General features: G+C 41.3%; 1 protein-coding gene across 1 annotated transcript in view; it reads left to right on the top strand.

Moving 5' to 3' along the window:
* The window catches only part of ALKBH8 (alkB homolog 8, tRNA methyltransferase), a 78495-nt gene extending 53199 nt beyond the window's left edge, over positions 1-25296 (top strand). Inside the window, exons 9-12 of the mRNA XM_089687298.1 lie at positions 8347-8498; positions 11718-11977; positions 23737-23886; positions 24661-25296. Coding sequence (XP_089543424.1) covers positions 8347-8498; positions 11718-11977; positions 23737-23886; positions 24661-25113 — 1015 coding nt within the window. The 3' untranslated portion in view covers positions 25114-25296. The remainder of the gene's footprint in view (positions 1-8346; positions 8499-11717; positions 11978-23736; positions 23887-24660) is intronic.
* Positions 25297-25721: the final 425 nt, after the last annotated feature.

Below are 25721 nucleotides of genomic sequence, written 5' to 3'. Positions count from 1 at the left end.
TGTGATATTTGATCTTCCTTTAATCTTTTTCCATATCTCTTCTCTATCTTTATAGTTGTGGAATTTAACAATTATGTCTCTTGGTTTTTCTACCCCATTTCCTTGTTGATTCTTCCCAATCCTGTATACTTCATCCAGTTTAAACCTCTCCTCATCCGATTTATCCATTATGAAGTTCAAGATTTTACCAGATAGCTCTTTTAGATCTTCCCCCTGTGTCAATTCTGGTACTCCTCTTACTCTGATATTATTTCTCCTTTCTCTATTTTCTTGTTCTTCCATCCTATAAAGCAATCTCTTATGTTCTTTTCTATCTTCAATTATCCATTTCTCTAGTTTTGGGATGGTCTGAGCTTGGGCTTGTACCTTCTCCTCCATTTCCTCCACCCTAGTTAACAATTGTCCCAGGTCTTCCCGAATCATCCCCATCTCTTGCTTTATGGAATTTTCCAATCCTTAAAACATCTCTGCCATTTCTTTTTTGTTAGGTAATTGCATATCTCTTTCCAACTCTCTTGATTCCATACCTTCCATTTGACTATTGTAAACTGGGCCCAGGGAAAGTCTTGGGCTGTTATCCAGACTTATTTCCGATTCACTTTTTTCACTTATTCCCTGAGTTCTTTCTGGGGTAACATTTCCTTGTGACACATACTTCTTAATCGTACCCGTTTGGGTGTTCTTAGGCCCGCTCCCTTTGGTATTTTTACCTTTCATGCTGTAGTTTGGAAAATTTTTATCTCTTATTTTCTGAAACTCCTGGTCTTTTACTCCTCCAATCTTCAGACCTGTCCTAGGAATCCCCTATTTCTTTTATTTTCTGGTTGAGTATTTTAGTCACAGTCCTTTTTCCAGGCACCTCACAATCTAGTGCAGGAACTCAAAGTATATAAAAGTCTAACATACAAAACCAATGTATATGCAGAGTAAAAGAGGACCTGCAGGAGGGACCCACGGTCCTCACTCACCCACCGCGTTGGAACTTCACTTCAGAAACAGTCCTCTGTGTTTGAATCCGCTTGTCTCCTCTTGAAGGGATTCCTAGGGGTCTCTCGTAGCTCATGTAACTTATCCTCCCATTACAGGCCCCCTTCGATTAGAGTTAATATGCAAGTTAATAGTTAGAGAAAGGAGTAGAGTGGGGGTTAGAATGTTTAGCCGTAAAAAATGAGCATGATGGTATATACTTGTGGAGCTGTAAAATTAGAAATTATATGGGTATGGTATGGGAATGATGTGAAGTTAGGGTGGAGTTAGGTTGGGTGTAGGAGGCGAGGAGATGATATATTTATATGGATGTTATATCTATTGTAGGGACAATATGTCCTTTACCCTCAGCCGCTTCACCCACTTGCTGAGATGCCGGGCAATCCCTCTCTTTCTCGGAGCTCCCAGAGCTCCTCCACTGCCTCTCACGTGTCGGAGTCAGTCAGTGTCAGCGTCTCTCCAATGTCCCAGCTGACTCACTGACGTCTCCCTGGCAACCCTGCTCCTCCTCCGAAGCCGTCGCCGCAGAACGCCAGAGACCTGCTGAAGCCACGAGGCGATTCTCTCCCGGCTCTCCCCAAGTTCCAGGCCACCCGGTCGTCTCCCAGGCAACCCCACTCCTCTTCAGCAGCCGCCGTAGAAGGGAAGACCCCGATGTGTCTCTCTCCCAGCACCCTCCCGACACTCTGCCGGCTCCGACCGTCCCCGGGACTCCGCCGACTCTTTCCAGCAGGTGAGTCCCTGCGTTCAGTGCAGCTGGACCCTCTGACGAGGCTTCATAGGGAGATAAACGGGGGGGGGGGGGAAGGCTCACGGAGAGTGCTAAACTACACTCTCTCCCGTGCCGCCATGTTCAGGCTCCACCCCCTGACCTGCAAAGTGCCAGCACTGGTTAAATCTTGTAGGAGTTTTCTTTCTGCTCTAGGAGGATGTGAGAGTCCTGACCTTCTGTCTGGATAGTGCTAATTGGCCCTGTGCTGATCACATGCTCTCTCCCAAGAAAAAAAAAAAAAAAAAACCTCTAGCAATATACACCAAACTGAGCATGTGCATGTGACTACGGGTTCAGTCTGTGTCAGGTGGTCATTTCAACAAGAGGAGGGGCAGAGAAGAAAGGATCAAACAGCCTTTTTACACAGTGCCGAGGATTAACCCCTTAGGTTCCACAGTGAGTATGACAAGCATGCTTTACTGCATCTACAGACTGATTTTACTGTTGTAGGTTTAGTAAAACTTTAAATACTGCACTATGAGCATCTTTTGTGCCTTGGTGATTCCTTTGGATTTGAACAATTTTGGTTTTTATTGATGGAGAGAGAGAAACCCTGAAGGATAATTCAAAATAAAGCGCATATTGCTGTTCAATCCATTAGACAGCATTGGATTGCGGTAAGCCTGCAATCTCCCCACATGGTGGAGGAAAAACAGTGGGTGATTCCTTTTTGTACACTGAAGGTTGGAACAAGACACACTGAGACTTATTATTTACTCACTGGATTTATATCATATTGGGTTTTAGGAGAACTTTTTATTTTTGATTTATGGATTTATATTTGCATTATTTCTATATGGTGACATACTGAAATATACTCTATTAATAACAATTTAGCACTGCAATGTTTGTATATATGTTCTTAGGGTTTACTGTACTACGTTCATTGTACGTGGCATTTTGTAGAATTGTTTGTGTTGGCACTGACTCAAGTGATTAAGTGATTACATTTCTGCACATCTCCTCTATAACTGGAGCATATTGTGATGGAAGCTGCATTGCTGTGTCGTATATCTGCACAGTGACTGACGCTTACCACAGTCTCATCATTTGAACAGCTGGAGGTTTATTGCTGTTTTATTTATGAAGCGAGCACATACTGCAGAGGACAGTACAAGAGACAGCGAAGGCATACATGTCCCATGTTTAAAGCTTTGTTTAACTGCCTGGAAATAACAGTGATGTCTGAACAACTCTAACATCAGAACAACACAGATCATTCTAGAGAACTCAGATGTAACAATTCCAAACCCAGCTATGAGTTCTACGTCTTACTGACATTGTGTAAACAACCCACCCAAAACTGTTACAGGTGGACACAACTATGCAAAAAGGTTTGTTTAAAGCTGAAGTTTAGATTTGACAGCTTTTATATAGTTACGTTTCCAGCTTGAACCAATGTAAGTATGCATGTGCCCCAGGGTGGATAAAAATCAATGATTTTTTTAAAAAAATCGGATTTTTTTGATTTAAATCGGATTTTTTTGAATAAAATGCTTTTTGAGGAAAATATATTACCATCCAAAGGTTATTCCATCATGAAATAAAGATTATTTTTTTAATTATGTAGAATAAGGCTGTATATGTGTAATTTGTTTGGTAAATAAATTCCATGAATCCATTCACAATGTCATGCTCTTCCAGAGGTTTTAGTAAGATTATTGGGCAGTTTCTCTGCCTACAAGATATTATCACAGATGCTTGGTTTACTTTTGCAGTTCTCAAAACTGAATTTGACTCAGCGGAGATCACATGCCTCTTCTTCACAGCAAAAATGTTATAACATGAACAGAGTTAAGAAAAAGACCTTAATCCTAACTTCTACAAACCTATGAATACAGAATCAACCCCTTCAGTGCTACGTTTCAAGAAGTTCAGTGAATAGAATAGAAACAATATTTTTCTGATTGTTTGGAGTGGAATAGATCTGCACAAGAAGAAAGTGAAACTAAGTGTGAGGAGGAAGGGGCTGACAGTCTAAGTTTCTTAAAATATATAGATTTTGTTTAGCCAAATTAGTTAACAAACATGGATGTTTGTTTACGCAAATAACATATGCTGGAATGTTATTGTTTCAGTTGTATAAATCTATTTAAATTGTTATTATTAAGGTAATGATTATTTTTCTCCTTCCTAAGTACGACAGAAAAGTTGTCCAAATATGAATGATTAACCTATTAAACTGGGGATAAAAAAACTAATATGAAAAGTTGTTATTCTAAAAATCTTCATCTACTTGCATATTAAAGTTATACCAGCAAGAATTAGTCTATGTAGAAAACTAGGATTTAAATCAAGCCTTACTGACTAGTGATTTAAATCAAATCCACCCTGATGTGCCCTAACTGTGGGATCCCTGTGGAAGCTTGAAATCACTGTAGTAGGTACTGATGCTACAGTCGTTGCTACCTTCCAGGCTCAGTCTTGTGGCCAGTATCACTCAACTCTCTTCCTTTGAACTCAGGTGGTCCTGGACCTGCTCCCAGCCTGTGACTGGATTGTGAAAGGAGAAGCAGCACAGTGAGGAGCTCATCTCTCTGCTACTCTGCTTTCTCCTTCTATCAGCATGCTTCTTGTCCTTACGTGAATTGATTGGATTCTTGTGCTGCTTCATCCTTTCACACCCCAGCTCTGCTATACAACAACTGGAAGAGGGTTATGCATGGTAACATTCAAATCCTTCAAATGCTTATATTTGAAAAACACGTAATGGTGCAATAATCATTACAAAGCTGCATTAACCTAGGTCTTTTATATCAGGGATTTGGCTTTTTTTTTTTAAAAACTACTTGTCCAGGGGATTAAATCGGGGTCTCTATCTACTTGTCCTGATTAAAAGAAAAATGTTTTAACCAAAACCCTATTTAAATCTGAGGCACTTTTTGGAATGTCTGGGGCTTTTAAAAATCAAAGGGGATTTATGGCGACATAAACTTTTAAAATTTTTAACGTTGCATTGTTTATCTCCTGCTTATCTCCCTGCCTGCCTTCAGCACCGCACCCGGGGACTAGCTGAGAGGGGAGAGACCTTGCAGTGTGACGAGTACCAATTGAGTGCTCAGCAGGAAAAGGGAGTGTCGGGCTCTCTTAACACTCAGCAGAAGCATATCTGAGTGAGCAAGTAAATTAGATGCCGGCCCTAATGAAAAAAAAACAAACAAAATAATTCCTTCAGGTTACCCTCGCACATGGAAGCAGTTGGGCGCTCAGTACTAACACATGCTGAGCAGCCAAATCAAACTCCTGTATCCATTCCATTAACCACTTGCCCACCTGAGGAATTACCCCCCCTTCATGACCAGGCCATTTTTTGCGTTTACAGCGCTGCATTACTTTAACTGACAATTGCGCGGTCATGCAACGCTGCACCCAAATGAAATTTCCTTTTTTTTCCATTAATTGAGCTTTCTTTCGGTGGTATTTGATAGCCTGTGTTTTTTAAAAAATATTTGCGCTATAAGCAAAAAAATACCGACAATTTTGAGAAAAAAAATAATATTTTGGACTTTTTGCTATTAAATATGTCCAGTGAAAAAATAAAAAAAATCAAATTTCGGCATAAATTTAGGCTAAAATATATTTTGCTACATGTCTTTGCTAAAAAAAATCCTAACACGTGTAAATTAATTGGTTTACGTGAAAGTTATAGCATCTACAAATGGCGGTATAGATAATGGGATTTTTTTTTCTACTAGTAATGGCAGTGATCAGCGACTTTTAGCGGGACTGCGGCGGGCATTCTGACACTGGGGGGGAACTAACTTAGTGTCACTGACACCCAAGTGACACCAATACAGTGCTCAGTGCTAAAAAAAAGCACTGACACTGTACTAATGGCACTGGGCAGGAAGGGGTTAATGTGAGGGGTGATAAAAGGGTTAACCGTGTGCTGGGAGTGTTTTACTAGGGGAGGGGGTTGTGTACTTCACTGTAAGCACACTGATCGGGATGGCTGTACTGTGCACAGCCATCCCGAGCAGTGTGCTCAAGCTGACAGGGAGGAAGACTGTAAACAAAACATTGGAGATGCTCGCTAATCACCGGGCGCCGGTGGGTAATAACCGTCCAGGGCCCAGTGATCGACATACGCAAAAGGGCTCCCCTACCCGTAAATGCAGAACGACGTATGTTTACTTGATTCTGTCTACAGGTGCTGCCCTGTAGCAGTATATCTGCTATAGGGCGGTCTGTAAGTGGTTAAAGGATAAGCTCACCTTTAAACAAAAATAATAAAAGCTAATTTTTTTACAGGTAAAAAAACAAAATCTGTGTTTACATTTTATTTATTTATTTATTTGGAGCCTGGAAAGCCATTAGCAATGCAAGGCTCTTGCAGACTGTTAGTGTAGGCTGTCTGGTTCTACATCGTACAGTCAGGCAGTTTCACATTGACAGGAAGAATCAAGGAACTACCAGAGCACTCACCAGCACTGTGGTAGCTCATTGAGAACTACAAGCCAACATCTGCAAAGGATGTCGGTACTTGTGGTTGATTAATTCATAGAACTCTGTAAATTAATGAAGCGACCGTGTGGGTGGGACCCCACACAGCCACACTCTTTTCAAGAAGTGACAGCTAGTACGGTGAACTTCTGCCCGTGCTGCTGTCACACAGAGGGCTCGGATCACCGAGCTGCTACAGGAGCGAGAACATTTTTCACCCTAAAAATAGGTGGAACATGAAACATGTTCCTGAAGGTGAACTTATCTTTTAACCCTTTCGCTGCCAGAGCCGATTTTACATTTTTCGCACACGTTTAAAAAATCGTTTTAAGCCTGAAGATTACATAAAACCCCCAAACATTAAATTTTCTGAAAGCAGACACCCTAGAAAATAAAATAGTGGTAGTTTCACATTTTTAGGTCACATGACATTACGCAAAAGTCTAGGAAAAGTAAAATTTCAGTAAAAAACACTAAATTTAATTTTAAGGCACAATAAAAAGCAATAAATTACCCATTTTTTGTAAAATGTAAAAGATGAGGTTGCACTGAGTAAATAGATATCCAGCATGTCAAAGCTTAAACTTGTGTGCACCCGTGAAATGGCGACAGACGTACCCTATATTTTCTATAGATGACGCTAGAAGCCCCCTTAAGGTCATCAGTTTAATGTTACGGAGGTGGTCCGATGCTAGAATTATTACACTCATTCCAACATGCGTGGTGATATGTATTGTGTATTGCAATCAACATTTGCCTGTGTAGCCACCTTGACCTGCGCATTTACGATTTAAGTTTGTATGTGCATATATGGGGGAAATTGTATGTGCTTGGGTGTAACTTTAATTTTTTCCAATTAAAAAAAAGTTTAACTTAATTTTTTTTTTTGAATCACATAGGAGACAAAAAGTGATTTTTTTGGTGACAGGTTCTAATGAGACATCAAAACCCTGTACTCCACTGAATGTAATGCAGTGCAGATCGCACTACATTGCTTTTTTTCCTGGCTTCGATGGCCAGGGACACTGACAACAGGGACCCAAAAGTGACGTCATGCACATCACTTCCAGGTCAGAAACAAGGTGGGGAGAAGAGCAGACTTACTGGGGTGTGTGGAAGCAATCGGACAGCAGCAGGGCTAAACGTAGAAAAAAGCCACCTGCCCGGTGTCCGGAACTGGATGTCCCAGGCATTGGGAAATAGAAATTGTGCATCCCTGTATATCTATCTACAGTTCCACTTTAATTGTATCGATGTGTCTTAAATAATAAGTCCCATTTATACTTATAATTACATATGTACATAAGGCAGGTTTCTTTGCCCATTACAGCTAGAAATCACTGTAGTAGGCACTGCTACTACATCGATCCCCACTAGTTTCTGGGTCCTGTTCCAAGTGGCTGCCCTGTCACAATCTCCACCTCGTCCAATCAGAGAATCACTGAGAAAATGCAAAGCATTCCATGAATGGCACCTGTGCCAAGAAAGCAATCTGCTGAGTTTGCAATGCAGCAGGGAATCCTCTTAGTACAAGAACCAGATGCTAGTGGAGATCACTGTAGCAACAATGTCTACTACAGTGCTTTCCAGGGGGATCCCACAGGTATGGCACGTACAGTACTTCACAGGGGCGGACTGACAACTCATGGGGCCCCCGGACAATAGGGGATCATGGGGCCCCTGTGTCCTTGCCCAAACTCAAAAAAGCCTATGAAAAAGTACATCAAATTTGAAGACAGAGGACAGACAGCAGATATCAATACATACATACAGGTGGTATCGGAACATATGGATGAAATTACTACTTGCTCTGTGTCATGACAGCACAGTAAATCGGCTATAAAAGGGCCCTTTTTTTAATACAACAGCATGCATCACAGTGCATCTCTTATCGTAAAGTATAGGGTCTTTTGGAAGACAAAACAGCTCATAAACTGACCAGTTTATTAGTTCTTTATAGATGTTTCCACTTCATTTATTTTTCAATAGCAAAAACCATTTTCCTTTTTTCCCTCCTAATGTAATGGCTGTGCGGCTGACAGTTTCAACAGCTGCATATTGACTTTGACACTTCATTGTGACTGCTAAGACCATTTTTTCCTTGTCCCTGCTCCACACCATGTAATTATTTTCCTTCATTCCAGCATCACTCCAAGAAAGTTTGATGTGATTCAAGTGTCAGAAGGGCAGAAAGTTGGGACTGTCAGCGGGAACACAGAGGAGTTAACGTTAAACAAGAGGGGGACAAGAACATCCTTCACTTTCAGGAAAATCAGACATGGCCCCTGTAAATGCGGTGCGTTTCTTAGAGAATTTGGTGGTTGTTGTTTTTTTGTTGTTGTTTCTTTTGTTAATAAAATATATGAGCGGAATGAGAAAATACTCTGGGTTGTAAACACTGCCATATATATTTATTTTACATTTTGGAGCTCCTTCCTGCTCTCCACATCTGTCATTCTCTGGCTTCACTTCCTAATATATACAGAGGAGCGATGTGGGAGATCTAGGGAGACATTGAACAAGGCTTATTTAAGTTATATGTAAAGGCTCCTGTGTGACAGTTTAAACAGGCCCCAATTTACTATGAGCTGCAGAAACCTCATAAAGTAAAAAAACAAAAAATCCTTTACTTCCTTGGGTGTGCCAAATCCTCTTTCATTTGTGTTTCACAATCTGCAGTGACAAAGCTCATCTTCTCATCTCACTGCAGCACAGGCAGGCACAGCCTACATAATGGTGAAAAAGGAACTCTGAATTCAGAAATAGTGCAGCAACGTTGTCACCCCATGACAGGAAGGTACATTAGGTTGACTTCGCTGATAGGATCTACAAGTATTTATTGGACCTTTTAAAGGGAGTAAAAGAAAAGTGCAGATATGTTTAAGTGCTGCAGCACATATTTAGGTTTGATAGCAGGCCATAGTTCTACTTTAAATTTGTCATACAAATACAGTTACACAAATTTTACCAGCAAATTTATAATGGTAAAAAATTTGTGTGATTGACTGTAAGTGTTTTAGAACTGAAGCCAGAGGCAGATAGGCAACTAGGATTTTTTGAAGGAGGTCAGTAATGGCAGCCTACATATTCATTTCAGTACAGATTTCCCCTCAGCTATGCTCTCATTGAAAGGAAAACTCAACATTAGTTATATATTTTTTTTTAAATGTATATATCCATCTACATAATTATATCATGCCAACAGTTTTACACAGCCCTTTACATATGTGTAAATGTTAAACATTCATATTAGTCCTTACCCTTAAGGATCTTATAACATATATACATATTAACATACAGGCATGTCTTTGAAGTGTGGGAGGAGACTGGAGTACTCAGAGGAAACCCACAAAATCAGAGGGAGAACATGCAAACTCCATGCAGATAGTGTCCTGGTTGTGATTGACGTAATTGACCCTAGTCCTAGTGGTATAAGGCAGAAGTGCTAACCACTAAGCCACTGCGCTGTTATTAAAAATTACCCTTCCATTTCAATCTGCAACCCCTTTAATTTTGTGAAACTTTCTAATATGGCAACCTAGAGGTGTTCTGTACACTGTTGATTTATGGGATACCAAAAATGTGTGATTTGCTCAATGCTTTTCTTAGAAGTCTGCACTGTAATACAAGCCAGGTTTTAGTCATACTCTGCAATAGAAGTTTCTTTTTGGTGGGATACTCCTTGACTATTGTCTGTATCTAAAGTGATGCAGACAATGCAACATTTTTCAGTAGCGCACTGAGATTTGCCTAGGGGGTTATAATGAATGCTGACCCTAAAGCTGGCCATAGATGGATCAAATATCGGCCAGTCCAGCAAGGAGCGTCTGAGATTCGATCCATCTTTGGGCAGGCTGATTGTACCTAAGTTGATCCATCAACGGGCAGGCTGATTGTACCCAAGTCGATTCATCAATCGACTTGGATACAACCAGCATGTTGGATTTTTAACATGCAATTAATGCAAGGGCCATAGCCGCTAGCAGTAATCATTGTGTTCTCCCGGCAGGGATTGCTCCACGCACCCCTGCTGGGAGAACACAATAGCTCCACTGGAGGGATTCTCCCATCAACACTGACTATGTTGATGGGGGAATCAATCGCATAAACTATGGTCTGCTTTACATTTGAGAGTAAGACTGGAAGGGTCCATGCAAACTGGCTTCTAGAGGAGTTTTGCATTTTGCCTGTAGAAGCAGCTGAATGTTATCTGATGTGTCCATGCACATTAGGAGATTTAGAAGCATATTTTAAGCTCAGTGTTTAGAGGCAGAAAAAAACCCTTCTGAATTGTGTTTTTGAGAGCAGTTTTCAGGCACAAAAAAACCACTGACTGCTCCTAAACACCTGTACACAAATGTGAGCGCTAGGAAACTAGCTTTTTTTTTTTTTTTATAGGCCCACTGTGCATGGACCCAAAAAGACTATTGCAGAACCAAAAAACTGGGAGTTTGCAAAAAGTTAGATAAAATCCTTAAAAATGTAAAAAGATCATCTAGAGGGGACTGTATTTATAGAAAATGTTGAGTTATTCTTTAAATCCATCAGTTGTGTTGTCATATTACACAGTCATGATAACACTAGGAAAAAATGGCGTGTCAGAATCTTAAGGTATTTATAGTCATCAGTATATTCGTGTGTTGGCATTACCAACCTTACCATTTAAAGTGATAATAAAGTAGTTTTTAAAATAAATAAATAAACATGTCATAGTGGTTTTGCACAGAGCAGCTCGGCTCCTCCTCTTCTTAGGTCCCCCGCTGTTGCTTCTGGTCCCTCTCAGGTGCCCCCACAGCAAGAAGCTTGCTATGGGGGCACCCAAGCAGGTGCAGTCCTGAGCCGCGTGTCCATTCACACACAGAGCTGTGGCTTGCCACTGCCCCCTCCCTCTCCTGATTGACTCACTGGCTGTGATTGACTGCCTCACCCAATCAGGAATGAGAGTCCCCAGAGAATCGAGGCTCTCGTGGACATCGCTGGATCGGGATGGGGCTCAAGTAAGTGTTAGGGGGGCTGCTCTAAGTTGTTCTAAAGGCTCAAAATTTTTTTACCTTCATGCATTCTATGCATGAAGGTAAACAAATCTTGAGCCTTTAGAACAACTTTAATTGTTCTTCACTAGGATATAATTTAAGCAGAATGAGATGTTATTTTTTAAGAGCCAGGCAACCATTTATTTTGTTTTCCTGCATAATATTATGGGCAGTAGGCACCTATTTGACCACCATTTGTGGATTACTTTCTAAAAGAGTAGAGTGGACCAACCAATGTGCAGGTAAGTAGGTAGCATAATTGACACAAGACAATTGTTTATATATGTTTTTGGATGCTTCTCAGCGGAAGCACTAAAGTTGTAAATGTTGCTGCTATCCTTCGAATGTTAAAAATGCAACCATTGTGCAAAGGCATGGGGGATGTATGTGGGTGACACTGAGGCAGACGGCTGAAATATGTGGTTTAGAAACAGTTTGAATATCTTTGTAAATTTACACGAATCATTTCTGTGCTTGTGCAGCCTTCCCATCAGTTTGCGACAGTCAACAAGAGCAGAAAAGGGGTTTCCCTCCTGTGGTGGGAGACTTGGGAGCAGCAGCCATGGAAAAGGAATATGTCCACAAGGTGTATGAGGACATTGCTGGCCATTTCAGCAGCACCAGACACACTCCATGGCCCAGAGTGGTGGACTTTCTCAGGTCTTTGCCAATGGGTTCTCTTGTGGCTGATGTGGGCTGTGGCAATGGGAAATATCTTGGTGTCAACAAGGACGTGTACATGGTAAGCTAACATGTATATGTTGTTGAAACTGCTGCTAAATATGAACTGCTCAAAGTATGAACTAATTAGTCCATAATTATTAAACAAACCACTCTACCCTAGTCTGTCCTTATGACCTAGTTAAGGCCCTCTTGGCTTCCACCATTTTGCCTGTTGCATAGCATAGAGGAGATAAGTTATCATTCATAGCCTATTCATCAAAGACACCGCTACAGGGGTGTGGAAATTATTTTTAAAAACTTCTTGTCCAGGGACTAAATCCCAATCTATTTGTCCTGCATAACAATCTACTTGTCCAGATTAAAAAAAAAAATGTAACCAATTTAATTTTAGGAATGTCTAGGACTTTATGGCGACTTAAACTTTTCATTTTTTTAACATTGCGCTGTATATCTTCTCCCCCCCTTCCTGCTTGTCTCCAGCACTGCACCCGGGGGCTAGCAGGGAGGGGAGAGACCTTGCAGTGTGATGAGCACTGATTGGGCGCTCCTCAGGAAAGGGAAGTGTCGGGCTTATCCTTTATCCCTTTTGCTGCCAGAGCCGTTTTTGCTTTTTTTGCACGTTTAAAAAAGCATTTTAGGCTTGAAAATTACACAAAACCCCCAAACATATATATTTTCTGAAAGCAGAGATCCTAGAGAATAATATAGTGGTAGTTTCAATTTTTCATGTCCCACGATTTTAACGCAAAGGTCTAGGAAATGCAAAATTTCAGTAAAAAAATAAATTGTAGATCATATTCCCCAACAGGTTAATTTTAGGGCACAAAAAACAAAAAAATACCCTATTTTTTTTGGGAAAAAATAAAAGAGGTGGTGCACCAAGTAAATAGATATCCAACATGTCAAACCTTAAATTTGTGTGCACTCGTGAAATGGCAACACACTTCAGTACCCTATATTTTCTATAGGCAACCCTTTAAAGCTCTCAGTATAGTATTACGGAGGAGGTCTCATGCTAGAATTATTCCTCTCATTCTGGCGTGCGCGGCGATATGCAATGAACATTTTCATGCAAAGGAAACCCAGCGCATACTTTTATGTTTGTACGTGCGTATATGTGGGGGTGGGGGGCCTCAAATTTTTCTTGTTTGAGGGACGGTTATGTGCTTGGGTGTAAACTTTTTTTTTACCTAATTTTTTTTTCATCCCATAGGGGACAAAAAGTCCCCTATATCAGTGTTTTTCAACCTTTTTTGTGCAAAGGCACACTTTTTTCATGAAAAAAATCACGAGGCACACCACCATTAGAAAATGTTAAAAAAATTTACCTCTGTGCCTATATTGACTATATATAAAGTAATTCTCTTGAATAGGAATCAAACACAAAGAAATTATTTTATAATTACTTTATTATGAAATAATAAAGTATTTTATAATTGGACCCGGGGGCCGGACCAAGAGTAGATGAATGATGTGTATGTGTCATCCATAGTAAGTATAGTAATATTCCCCCATAGTAAGCATAGTAATTAATCCCCCATATAGTAATTCATCCTCCATATAGTAATTCATCCCCCATAGTAATTCATCCCTCATATAGTATTTCATCCCCCCATATAGTATTTCATCCCCCCATATAGTATTTCATCCCCCCATATAGTATTTCATCCCTCATATAGTAATTCATCCCTCATATAGTATTTCATCCCTCATATAGTATTTCATCCCTCATATAGTATTTCATCCCCCATATAGTATTTCATCCCCCCATATAGTATTTCATCCCCTCATATAGTATTTCATCCCTCATATAGTATTTCATCCCCCCATATAGTATTTCATCCCTCATACAGTAATTCATCCCTCATATAGTAATTCATCCCCCATATAGTATTTCATCCCTCATATAGTATTTCATCCCCCCATATAGTATTTCATCCCTCATATAGTAATTCATCCCCCCATATAGTATTTCATCCCCCCATATAGTATTTCATCCCCCCATATAGTATTTCATCCCTCATATAGTAATTCATCCCTGATATAGTAATTCATCCCCCATATAGTATTTCATCCCCCCATATAGTATTTCATCCCTCATAAAGTAATTCATCCCTCATATAGTATTTCATCCCCCACAGTACTATTCCCCCCCCCCCCTTCTAGTAAGCCAAGTCCCCCGTGTCAATTCACTTACCTTTTGCGTTCCTCTCGCTGTCTTCCCGCGCCGTTCGGGTCTTCAGGGCGGACTGTGAGAGGAGCCTAGCTCCCCTCCCCTCACGTTCGGCACGCTGCCCCGCCTACACACATCCTGACAGCCACATCCGCAAGCCGGATTAAAAGGTCCGCGCGGACTTTTGGGGCTGCCAACCGAGAGGAGGCAGGGGAGCGGCCGACCGAGAGGAGGGAGGGGAGCAGGCGCCCGGCACACAGAAGAGCCGCATTAGACTGGGTAAAGAGCCGCATGTGGCTCGCGAGCCGCGGCTTGCCGACCACTGAATCATTAGATTCTAATGATTGGTCTATTTGTGAGCCGAAGCCACATGTTACAGATGAAATTGGAATTTTTCCCACGGCACACCAGACAATATCTCACGGCACACTAGTGTGCCGCGGCACAGTGGTTGAAAAACGCTGCCCTATATGATGATTTTTGGTGACAGGTCCTGTTTATTGAGACATCCAGGGTCTAAAAGACCCTGCATGTCTCCCCTGAATGTAATATACGTCACACTGCATTACATTCTTTCCCAACCTCATGGTCAGGAGATCTGTCAACGGGGAGCCGCCATAACATCACTTCCAAGTCCTTCCCCTCTACCCGCCAGTACACACTGAACCAGTCTTGGGCCTGCAGATGTGCAAGTGAAGCCCGGGAGACATAATGAGCGGGGGAAGGTTTGCACGGGAGGGGGTGGAAGCTGGCACTGTAGAGGGCTATGTGAAAGCAATCAGGCGGCAGCGCAGCTGCCTGAATGCTTTCACTTGACAGGTGAGCCCTGCTAAAGGTTGAAAAAAAAGGGGGGGTAGTTGTAGATAGAGACAAGGGCTTAGCTGCTGATGTTTTTATAAAAGTTTGTTTGCACATTACTAACAGGGCTGTTGAGTCTGCTTATACTGTACTTTTTCTGCAAAGGACGAATACTCATGAGTTAGCTGATGGAATGGATTATGAAAGTACTGCTATGTGTACATGCTTTGAAAAAAAGAGAGATTCACCTTTTACAAATAATTCTCCCAGCCCACCTCCCTAGTCCCCTCAATACACACAGTCGTATCCTGCTCTGCAGTTCTGTACTTACCTGCTTTGACAGCTGTGGCCTCCTGTGCTATCTGCAACCCGGTCAGGAAAACCTAGTGTAAGACTGCCAACGCCTGAACACTAACGTCCAGGGTGGATTTGATTTAAATCACTAGTGAAAAGGCTCGATTTAAATCATAATTTTTAAAGAGCAACTGTCATCTCTGTCCTGCATCGGCTCTTCCTCTGACCCGCTGCTGACTCACCGACAGTCCCATTCTCTTTAATGGGACAGCTGGTGCTGCCGCAGTGAAACAACAAGGTGAGGAATGTGGTGGCAGCAGCAGGGGAGTGGATGCCCGCTAACAGGCGCTGCCATGATGGATCTAAACTGACAGGTGCTCTTCAAATGTAAGGAATCTGACTCATTCTTGCTGGTAGTTAGAATCTTTAATATTTGCAAACCAAATGAAGGTTTCCTTTTTAGAATAAGCTGTCAGGTTAGTAAAACAGCGATTTCAGAACCGATTTTAGGTTAATCACACATAGTTGAAGAACTACTCATATTCTTTTATTTCATGTTTTTTCTCATGGTTACTGTGAAATTGTGTGAATGCATCAATGCAGTGCATGTTATCTCAGCTTGCAGAACTTGGATTCATTGAATAAGTTAACCAAAAATGTAAATATTGCACAATATACAGCCTCATGCTGCATAACTAAGCTCCATTTCATGCTGAACAAACTAAATTATTAATGTATCTTAAATAGAAAACTATCTTTAGATAGATTTTTACTCCAAAAGCATTTTATTAAAATAAATTTGATAAAAATTTTAAAAAAATCCGATTTAACCACTTGAGCCCCAGAGGATTTACCCCCCTTAATGACCAGGCCTTTTTTTGCTGTTTGGTGCTGCACTAATTCAAATGATAATTGCACGGTCATGCAATGCTGTACCCAAACGAAATTTACGTCCTTTACGTCACACAAATAGAGCTTTCTTTTGGTGGTATTTTATCACCTGTGCGCTTTTTATTTTTTGCGCTTTAAACAAAAAAAACACGAAAATTTTGAGAAAAAACAATATTTTCTACTTTCAGCTATAAAAAATATATCGTAAACTCAAAGTTAGTCATAAATTTAAGCCAAAATGTATTATGCTACATGTTTTTGGTAAAAAAAATCCCGTGCATTAGCGGGCAAACTGGCGCTATCTGGGAGGGGCGCTAACACTATCGAAAGTCACCAGTTACACTAATACAGTGATCAGTAAAAATCTGTTCACTGTAGTCAATGACACTGGTGACAGGGCAGTGAAGGGGTTAACTGGGGGGGGGGGGCGATCAAGGGGTTAAATGGGATTACTGGTGTACTGGCGGGCAAACTGGCACTATCTGGGAGGGGCGCTAACACTATTGGAAGTCGCCAGCAACACTGATACAGTGATCAGTAAAAATCTGTTCGCTGATCAATGACACTGGTGACAGGGCAGTGAAGGGATTAATTCAGGGGGGGGGCGATCAAGGGGTTAGACTAGATTACTGGTGTATTAGCGGGCAATCTGGCGCTATCTGGGAGGGGCGCTAACACTATCGGAAGTCGCCAGCGACACTGATACAGTGATCAGTAAAAATCGGTTCACTGATCAGTGACACTGGTGACAGGGCAGTGAAGGGGGGGGAGAGATTAAGGGGTTAAATGGGATTACTGGTGTACTAGCGGGCAAACTGGCGCTATCTGGGAGGGGCGCTAACACTATCGGAAGTCGCCAGTGACACTGATACAGTGATCAGTAAAAATCAGTTCACTGATCAGTGACACTGGTGACAGGGCAGTGAAGGGGTTAACTGGGGGGGGGGGCGATCAAGGGGTTAAACTGGATTACTGGTGTGCTGGCGGGCAATCTGGCGCTATCTGGGAGGGGCGCTAACACTATCGGAAGTCGCCAGTGACACTGATACAGTGATCAGTAAAAATCGGTTCACTGATCAGTGACACTGGTGACAGGGCAGTGAAGGGGTTAACTGGGGGGGGGCAATCAAGGGGTTAAACGGGATTACTGGTGTACTGGCGGGCAATCTGGCGCTATCTGGGAGGGGCGCTAAGACTATCGGAAGTCGCCAGCGACACTGATACAGTGATCAGTAAAAATCGGTTAAATGTGTCCTAGGTGTGTTCTAACTGTGGGTATGTGCTGTTTTACTCACAATTTGTATGTCTTCTTCTCTGTCTGGAACGGAATGTGTCCAGGCAGAGAAGAATGACATCATATCCTGTCCTGTGTAACTGTCAACACAGGACAGGATAGGACGGGGACCGATCATCTGATTTCAGCCAGACATCACTGGCTGAAATCGAATGATTGATCCCTCCGGGATCAAATGGTGTCACCCGCGGGTCGGCGGGAGCGCGCGTGCGCCCCCTGCCCGCGAAAAGGTCGGGAGCGCGGAGCACATTTTAAAATGTGCTTTTGTGCCCCAGTGCCGCCCTGCACACGTATATATGCAGTGGCAGGGCTGCAAGTGGTTAAATAAAAAAAATCTGATTTATTTGATTTTTTTATCCACCCTGCTAACGTCGTATAGACTTGAATGAGCTGCAACTGTACTACAATGCCTTGTGTAGGTCTCAAATGTTGGACAGTTTTGGTTACCAGGAAACATTATAAGAATGGACCCACAGATTTGTGATGTTGCAGATACTGTATATATTTTTCACTCTTTAGGGGGTGGGAATTTTAATTTCCTCTACATGTTATATACATCTCTCCTGCTTATAGGTTTAGTGGGCCAGAAAAAAATGAAGAGTTAAAGAGGCTGAGGCTGCAAATCTTGGTTTCTCTGCAGCTTCTTACTTCCCTTCTCATGTGGTTACACTTTGTAATTTACATTTAGTGTATATACATTATATTACCAAAAGTATTAGAACACCCCTCCAAATCATTGGATTCATGTGTTCCAATCACCTCCATGGCCACAGGTGTATAAAATCAAGCACCTAAGCATGCAGACTGCTTCTACAAACATTTGTGAAAGAATGGGTCACTCTCAGGAGCTCAGTGAATTAAAGCATGGTACCATGATAGGTTACTAAATATTCCATGGTCAACTGTTAGTGGTGTTATAACAAAGTGGAAGCAACTGGGAACAACAGCAACTCAGCCACGAAGTGGTAGGCCACATAAATAAACAAAGCGGGGTCAGAGCATGCTGAACTGCACAGTGTGCAGAATCAATAGCTGAAGACCTCCAAACTTCGTGTGGCCTTCAGATTAGTACAACAGTGCGTAGAGAGGTTCATGGAGGTGTTTGGGTTTGGCGGTTGCTTGCCTGACTGCATTGTGCCAAGTGTAAAGTTTGGTGGGGGGGGGGGGGATTATGGTGGGTTTTTTTTTCAAGGAAATTCTTAAGGCGTCAGCATGCCAAGACGTTTTGGACAATTTCATGCGCCAACCTTTGTGGGAACAGTTTGAGGATGGCCCCTTCCTGTTCCAACATGACTACGCAGCAGTGCACAAAGCAAGGTCTATAAAGACATGGATAAGCGAGTTTGGGGTGGAGGAACTTGACTGACCTCCACAGTCCTGACCTCAACGAGATATAACACCTTTGGGATGAATTAGAGCGGAGACTGCGAGCCAGGCCTTCTCATCCGACATTGGTGCCTGACCTCACAAATGCGCTTCTGTAAGAATGGTCAAACATTCCCATAGACACACTCCTAAACCTTGTGGATAGCCTTCCCAGAAGAGTTGAAGCTGTTATAGCTGCAAAAGGTGGGCCAAGTCAATATTGAACCCTACAGACTAAGACTGAGATGCCATTAAAGTTCATGTGTGTGTAAAGGCAGGCGTCCCAATACTTTTGGCAATATAGTGTATCTTATGTGAAATGTGTTATTGAAGCAGAGAACAATAGGACTGGTCCGATGAAAGTCTGTTCCATTATATTCTTGTATGCTTAATGAATTGGGGTTTAACCTCTTCAAAGGCAAGTCATGCCCCTCTACACTTTATAATCTCTGGAACAGTTTCTGTGGAGAATGGATGACCTGTGGCTGGACCTATGCATAATGCATCTGTCTCTACCCCTCTTCTGAGGCGAGTGTGCGCATATGCTGAGCATTCTCCATTTAGTTTCATTGAACTGGACTGCACAAGTACTGCTCAAACGGTGTTGACAAGCGGCTCTGCAGCTTTTTGGGTGATACTCTTTGGACCCGGGACAGGTGAATACAAAATTGTCAGGGAAGGAGGGTGCGCTGGAATGGCAAGCTACAAAGTGTAACTGCACCAAAAGTAAAGTTGCACAATGAATACGCTTTTACTCATAAATTGGAGATCATATTCCCCAACAGGTTAAAAATAGAAGGAAAATGTTAAAGCAGTTTTCACACAATAGTTGAACTCTTTCTACTTATTTCTGATTGTGGAGAGCAGAGGTATTGTGGGATTTAAAGCCTTCATCCAATTGATTCCCATAGAATGGATGGCTGTGAGAGGGAAAGACCTGGCCCATCTGTCACAGCTTTGTTCAGTCAAGTCCTTTGTCAGTTTTGGAATAGAATGACCATTCGTGGTACAGGATCTAATTTAAAAACTACCACAGCATAGTGCTTCTTGTGGTAATTCGGAGGTGGTAATAACAGAAATAAAGCATATTCAAAGCCCAACTCCAGGCTATATATATATATATATATATATATATATATATATATATATATATATATATATATATATATACACACACACACAGTTAGGTCCATTTTAGTTAGGCACAATTTTAGATGTTTCAGGTATTTACCAAAACATATTCAAGCTACAGTTCTATAATGGATATGGGCTGAAAGTGCACACTCTCAGGTTTAATTTGAGGGTATGTACATCCAAATTGGAGGAAGGGTTTAGGAATTACAGCTCTTAAGAGTAGCCATCCCCCCTTTTTCAAGGGACGAAAAGTAATTGGACAATTGAGTATAATCCATAAATAAAATGTTCATTTTTAATATTTTGGTGAGAATCCTTTACTGGCAATGACTGCCTGAAGTCTGGAACCCATGGACATTACCAAAGACTGGGTTTCCTCCTTTCTGATGCTTTGCCAGGCTCTAACTGCAGCTGTCTTCAGTTGTTCTTTGTTTGTGGGTCTTTCTGCCTTTAGTATTGCCTTCAGCAACTGAAATGCATGCTCAATTGGGTTTAGATCAGGTGATTGACTTGGCCAATGCAGAATGTTCCACTTCTTTTCCTTTAAAAGCTCCTGGGTTGCTTTTGCAGTGTGTTTTGGATCATTGTCCATTTAAACTGTGAAGCACCATCCAATCAACTTTGCTGCATTTGGCTGAATCTGGGCTGACAGTATATTTCTAAACACTGCAGAATTCATCCGGCTGCTTCTGTCACATCATCAATAAACATCAATGACCCAGTACCACTGGCAGCCAAGCATACCCATGCCATCACACTGCCTGCACCATGTTTTACAGATGTTGTTGTGTACTTTGGATCATGAGCTGTTCCAAGCCTTCTCCACACTTTTTTCTTCCCGTCATTCTGGTACAGATTAATCTTAGTTTCATCCATCCAAAGAATGGTTTTCCAGAAGTGATCTGGCTTTTTTAGATGTTTTTTGGCAAAGTCTAATCTGGCTTTTCTATTCTTCAGGCTTATGAATGGTTTGCACCTTGTGGTGAACCCTCTGTATTTGCTCTCGTGTAGTCTTCTCTTGATTGTAGACTTTGACAATGATACGCCCACCTCCTGGAGAGTGTCCTTCACTTGTCTGGATGTTGTGAATGGGTTTTTCTTTACCATAGAGAGGATCCTACGATCATCCACCACTGTTGTCTTCCGTGGACGTCCATCCCTTTTTATGTTGCTGAGCTCACGAGTGCGTTCTTCTTTCCTCAGAATGGACCAAACTGTTAATTTGGCCACTCCTAATGTTGCTGCTATCTCTCTGATGGATGTGTTTTGTTTTTGAAGCCTTACAATGGTCTGTTTCACTTTCTTGGACAGCTCCTTTGAACACATGATGTAGGTTCACAGCAATAGATTCCAAATGCAAATACCACACTTAGAATCAACTCCAGACCTTTTACCTGCTTAATTGATGAGGAAATAACAAAGGAGTAGCCCACACCTGGCCTTGAAACAGCTTTTGATTCAATTGTCCAATTACTTATGGTCCCTTGAAAAAGGAGGAATGGCTACTGTAATTCCTAACTGTGTGTGTGTGTGTATATATATCTATATATATATATATATATATATATATATATATATATATATAGCCATCCCTACCTCTAACCCATCCTGCCAAGTGTAAAGTTTTCCTTACCTGGTGAATCCACTAGAAGAACTATTCCATTGCCGCACGTTATACCCAGAAAAGCGGCTGGCTGAAATCACACTCTGCAGAGTACAGGGCAGAAAGCTCTGAGAGTTGATTGGAAGGAACAGATTACCCCCCTCCACACAGTTCACAGGAACAGAGCTGAGGCTGTCATTTTGCTGGAGCTCCCTGTCCTGTCACCATTTGTCTCTTGGTGTCAGGAAAGCTTGTCAGAAGTGACTCATGCTAGTGGCAGAGGAACAAAGCAGCAGACAGAAATTACACTTAGTGCTCTTAATTGAGACAGTACACACTATAGAAGGATGATTACATTACCATGTGTTTAGGTAAGTGGGATTTTAAAAGGAGTTTTTGTTTTTTATCTATTAGCCCAGCACCTAAAGTCTTGCTTTAAAAACAAAAGGTAATATGTTTCAGCTTACTAGTCCTTAAATGTGGCGGCTGCATTGGTTTTCTTCTTTTCAGGCTAAGAATATTTTCAGCAAGTACAGAAAAACATGTTGATTTTGCCAGCACTGCAATGTCCATGTCACTACATGTGAGATAAACTGGAAGCACAAAAATGGGTAAGTTTCTTTTGTAAACTACTAATTCCATCAGCCCCCATATAATGGAAATGAAGAGAGGAAGACATGTTTGAAGACAAGCCTTAGTGACAACCATGGATCTCTCCATAGATACAGTGGAGGAGTGAATGTAGCCACCTAGGGACAGGAAGTGTGTTATCACCTGGTAAGAATAAACGGAGGGGGGAAGCTGAAAAAAGAAAACTAATGCAGCCAACACATCTAGGGATTGGTAAGATGGAATATATTACATTTTTGTTTGTGGGTTTAGATATGCTTTACACATTATTTCTAAAGGGGAATGAAGGCTTCTGAGATAAAGTTGATTAGGTGCTCTAAGTGTTTAGTATGTAAAGAAAATGAAAAAATATGAGTGAATAAATTGCTCTACAGTTGCGAATACAACATTGTTCTAGTTTTTAGTTGATTTGTTTTTAGATGTAGGTACTTGTAATAGCTCACACCAGGGATGGTATATGACACAGAAATGACAACCAATAACCCATAGTTAACAGCTCCCAGAAACTGTAATTGAGCCTCATAGCTCAACTCATCATCTCCTCTTTATTTGGATGAAGACAAAAAGCCAGTCTGAGCTGAAATGCAGTTCATGCAATTTAGATGCAAATGGCAAACTAATACGCTTTGTTCGCTTCAATTAGTTTACAATTCATTAACATTTTTGGCGTGTTCTGATCACTTTCAAGGTCATTTGTCTTTCCTCTGTTTGGATCACTTAATGGGAACATTTTCCACATCAGTGTTTTGTTAAATGTTCTGCGTTGTCTTCATTTATTTGCTGTCTTCTCTCCTCTAAATAATCGTGAAGGGTTTCTGTCTAGATCCATAGCCTTTTAAAAGGATGAGTGTACCTTTGTGTATACTTATCCTTTTTTCAGATAGTACCTCCGTGTACTGCACAATGCAGCTCATAATTGCTCCTTGGTAATAGGAGAAACACTAGTTCTTGTTTGCCGGCTTCTATGGGGGCTGATGTACTGACTACAAAAATCCATGACAGTGTGCAGGCTCATTGGGGCTGATTTACTAAATGATCAGAGGTTATTCAATTTGCATAGAGGATTTGTTTACTATTGTTAGTGAGCATATACTTTAAATAATCTCTATTTATAAGGTTAACGTCATTGGATTCTTGCCCTTTAAATGAATTTATAGGTCCGATATAGCAGAAAATAATGTATTCTGGTAACTGTATGTGGTTAATACCCGCAATGATAATATTTACTAAGTGAATTCCTTTTTTGTTTCACATGCCTTTATTTCTGCTTTTTTCTACAGTTACATGCAGGCCAACTTCTTCAGCATAAATTAAAGCAAAGCCGGCCATACAGGCATAGATTTTTTAAATTCCTCCATCCATGATAATAACGTCGATGAACAAAACACCCTTGATGGCTATTGTATTCTGACAGCTGGAACCCATGGCTGTCAGAATACCCAGTGAGTGCAGCTGCTTGGATGCGGTCACTGTTTACAATGTTTAGTTCTTTTTTTTTTTTTTTTCTTCACTTTTTTTGATTATCACATTAGTAGAATCTCTGAGAGGTCTTCTGTAAACATACTTTATGGAGATTTGTCCACATTTCATATTTCTCTTGTTGCTAATCTTGATGTTTCCCTCCTCTTTGTACAGATAGGTTGTGACCGCAGTAAAAATCTTATACACATTTGCGGAGAAAAGGAATACAAGGCCTGTGTTTGTGATGCCTTATCAGTTCCATTCAGACCTGGTTCATTTGATGCCTGTATCTCTATAGCAGTAATACACCATTTCACCACAGAGGTAGGTAGATCGTTGGATCTCAAACATTTCCGAATAGTTGTGTTTGGCTTTTTTAGAACACGCATCTAACTGAAAAGTTTTAAAGTATAAAAGTATAAAGTAAAATAAAAATATCTAAATCCAATTAGTCAGGACTGGAATCTGAATATTCAGTCTTAAATTTGGGTTGGAGGATATCAGAAGATTTAAAGAGTGAAAACCGTATTTTCTAAAGAAAAAAAGGGCTCGGCCTTTGTTTACTATACATTGTGCTTTAGCAGACTAAATGTCATCCAGTTGGTGTTTACATCTACTTTACAGCAGTAGTAAACTCTTTTCTGCTACTTTTACCTACAGGTAAGCTTATAATGCCGCTTAACTGTAGGCAAAATGAATATCTCCTGAACATGCACCATTGAGGAGATATTCTAGTGAGCATCAGTTGGTGATGTCATGGGCGCATGCACTTTGAAAAGACGCCATAGTCGTGCCATCCCTTCAGAGCTCTGAGCTGCGGCCGTGACTCCCATGCACAGGCGCAGAAGTGACGTCATAGCAGCTTGGCCATTCAAAAGGCTGGAGCCATGAACCCATAAGGAAGATCGGGTGAAGATGGAAACTGTCAGCGGTGACAGTGCACCGCTGGAGGGCTTCGTTTTAAGGTAAGTCAGCCAGGGAGAATTTTTTTTTTTTCACGGAGAAAGTTTACTAGTGCATTAAGATCTGTGAGGCTAAATGTTCCTTTGCATTTGAAAACAGGATGTTATAAAGTGCTTTTTTTAAATCTATATTCAGGAAAGAAGATTGGCAGCTCTACAAGAATTAACTGATCTCCTTAGGAAAGGTGGGCAGGTGTTAATCTATGTCTGGGCAATGGAACAGGAGTACAACAAGAAGAAATCGAAATACCTGAAGGAAGGCAAAAGTTTTAATGAACCATTACCTCTGAGTAGCAAAGCCGATGTGAATCAGGACTCCAATAGCAAATTACCTGTTCACACTAACAGAACAGCCTTCGACTCTCAGGACCTTTTAGTGCCATGGCATCTCAAGCCAAAATGTCAATCCAAGAACTCTGAAGCCTCTACGGGGGCAGAGCAGCTGGTGCCCAGCTCTGTGTATCATCGATATTACCACGTGTTTCGGGAAGGGGAGCTGGAGGCACTGTGCAGAAAACTGCAGGATGTTACAGTCCAGCACACGTACCACGATCAGGGGAACTGGTGTGTAATCCTGGAGAAGCTGTGAAACCTCAGAAGACTATCACCCAGGGCTGGCCAGATGTTCGCTCATTGCACATCACATCCTTGAGGGGGTTCTGTGTTCCAGACGTTTAGGGAAGAGTCTGACTCTTAAATCTTCAGTTAACTTTATGAATATTTTAAAATGATGATCATTTAATAAATAAACAGCTAGAAGGATTTGGACGAATATGATCACTAGTTTCTAGAGGTCTAATACGTGTCAGTGTGTGCACACTAGGTGGCATTATTTCACTAGGAATCATTTCCAGACATCAGTGCAAGTAGAAGTCCTGTTTGAAGGCTTGATAAGAATAACATTTGGTACAAATGCAACATCTGAAGAAAATACAATACAATTTAGATACATATGTCATAACATTGTGCTATTATCCCTAGTTCACACGGTTGCAATTTATCATGCATATAAAGCATGCCATCTTAATTAATGCAACTCAGGTCAGGGCCATAGACTGCAATCACAAAAGTCACAAGGAGATTGCAAGCAAGTTGCTCGACTTTGGGGACGTAACAGTGTGAACCGAGCCTTATCCACATGAAAAAACGTTATGTAGTAAAGTAATTCAAATAATTGTATAATAAGGCATTGCTAGG

Source organism: Staurois parvus, unplaced genomic scaffold, assembly GCF_062004578.1.
Source record: "Staurois parvus isolate SC_StPar_1 unplaced genomic scaffold, SC_StPar_1.0 ptg000422l, whole genome shotgun sequence".
NCBI lineage: Eukaryota > Metazoa > Chordata > Amphibia > Anura > Ranidae > Staurois > Staurois parvus.
Note: the sequence above shows the minus strand (reverse complement) of the source record. Positions and strands in the feature narration are given on the sequence as shown.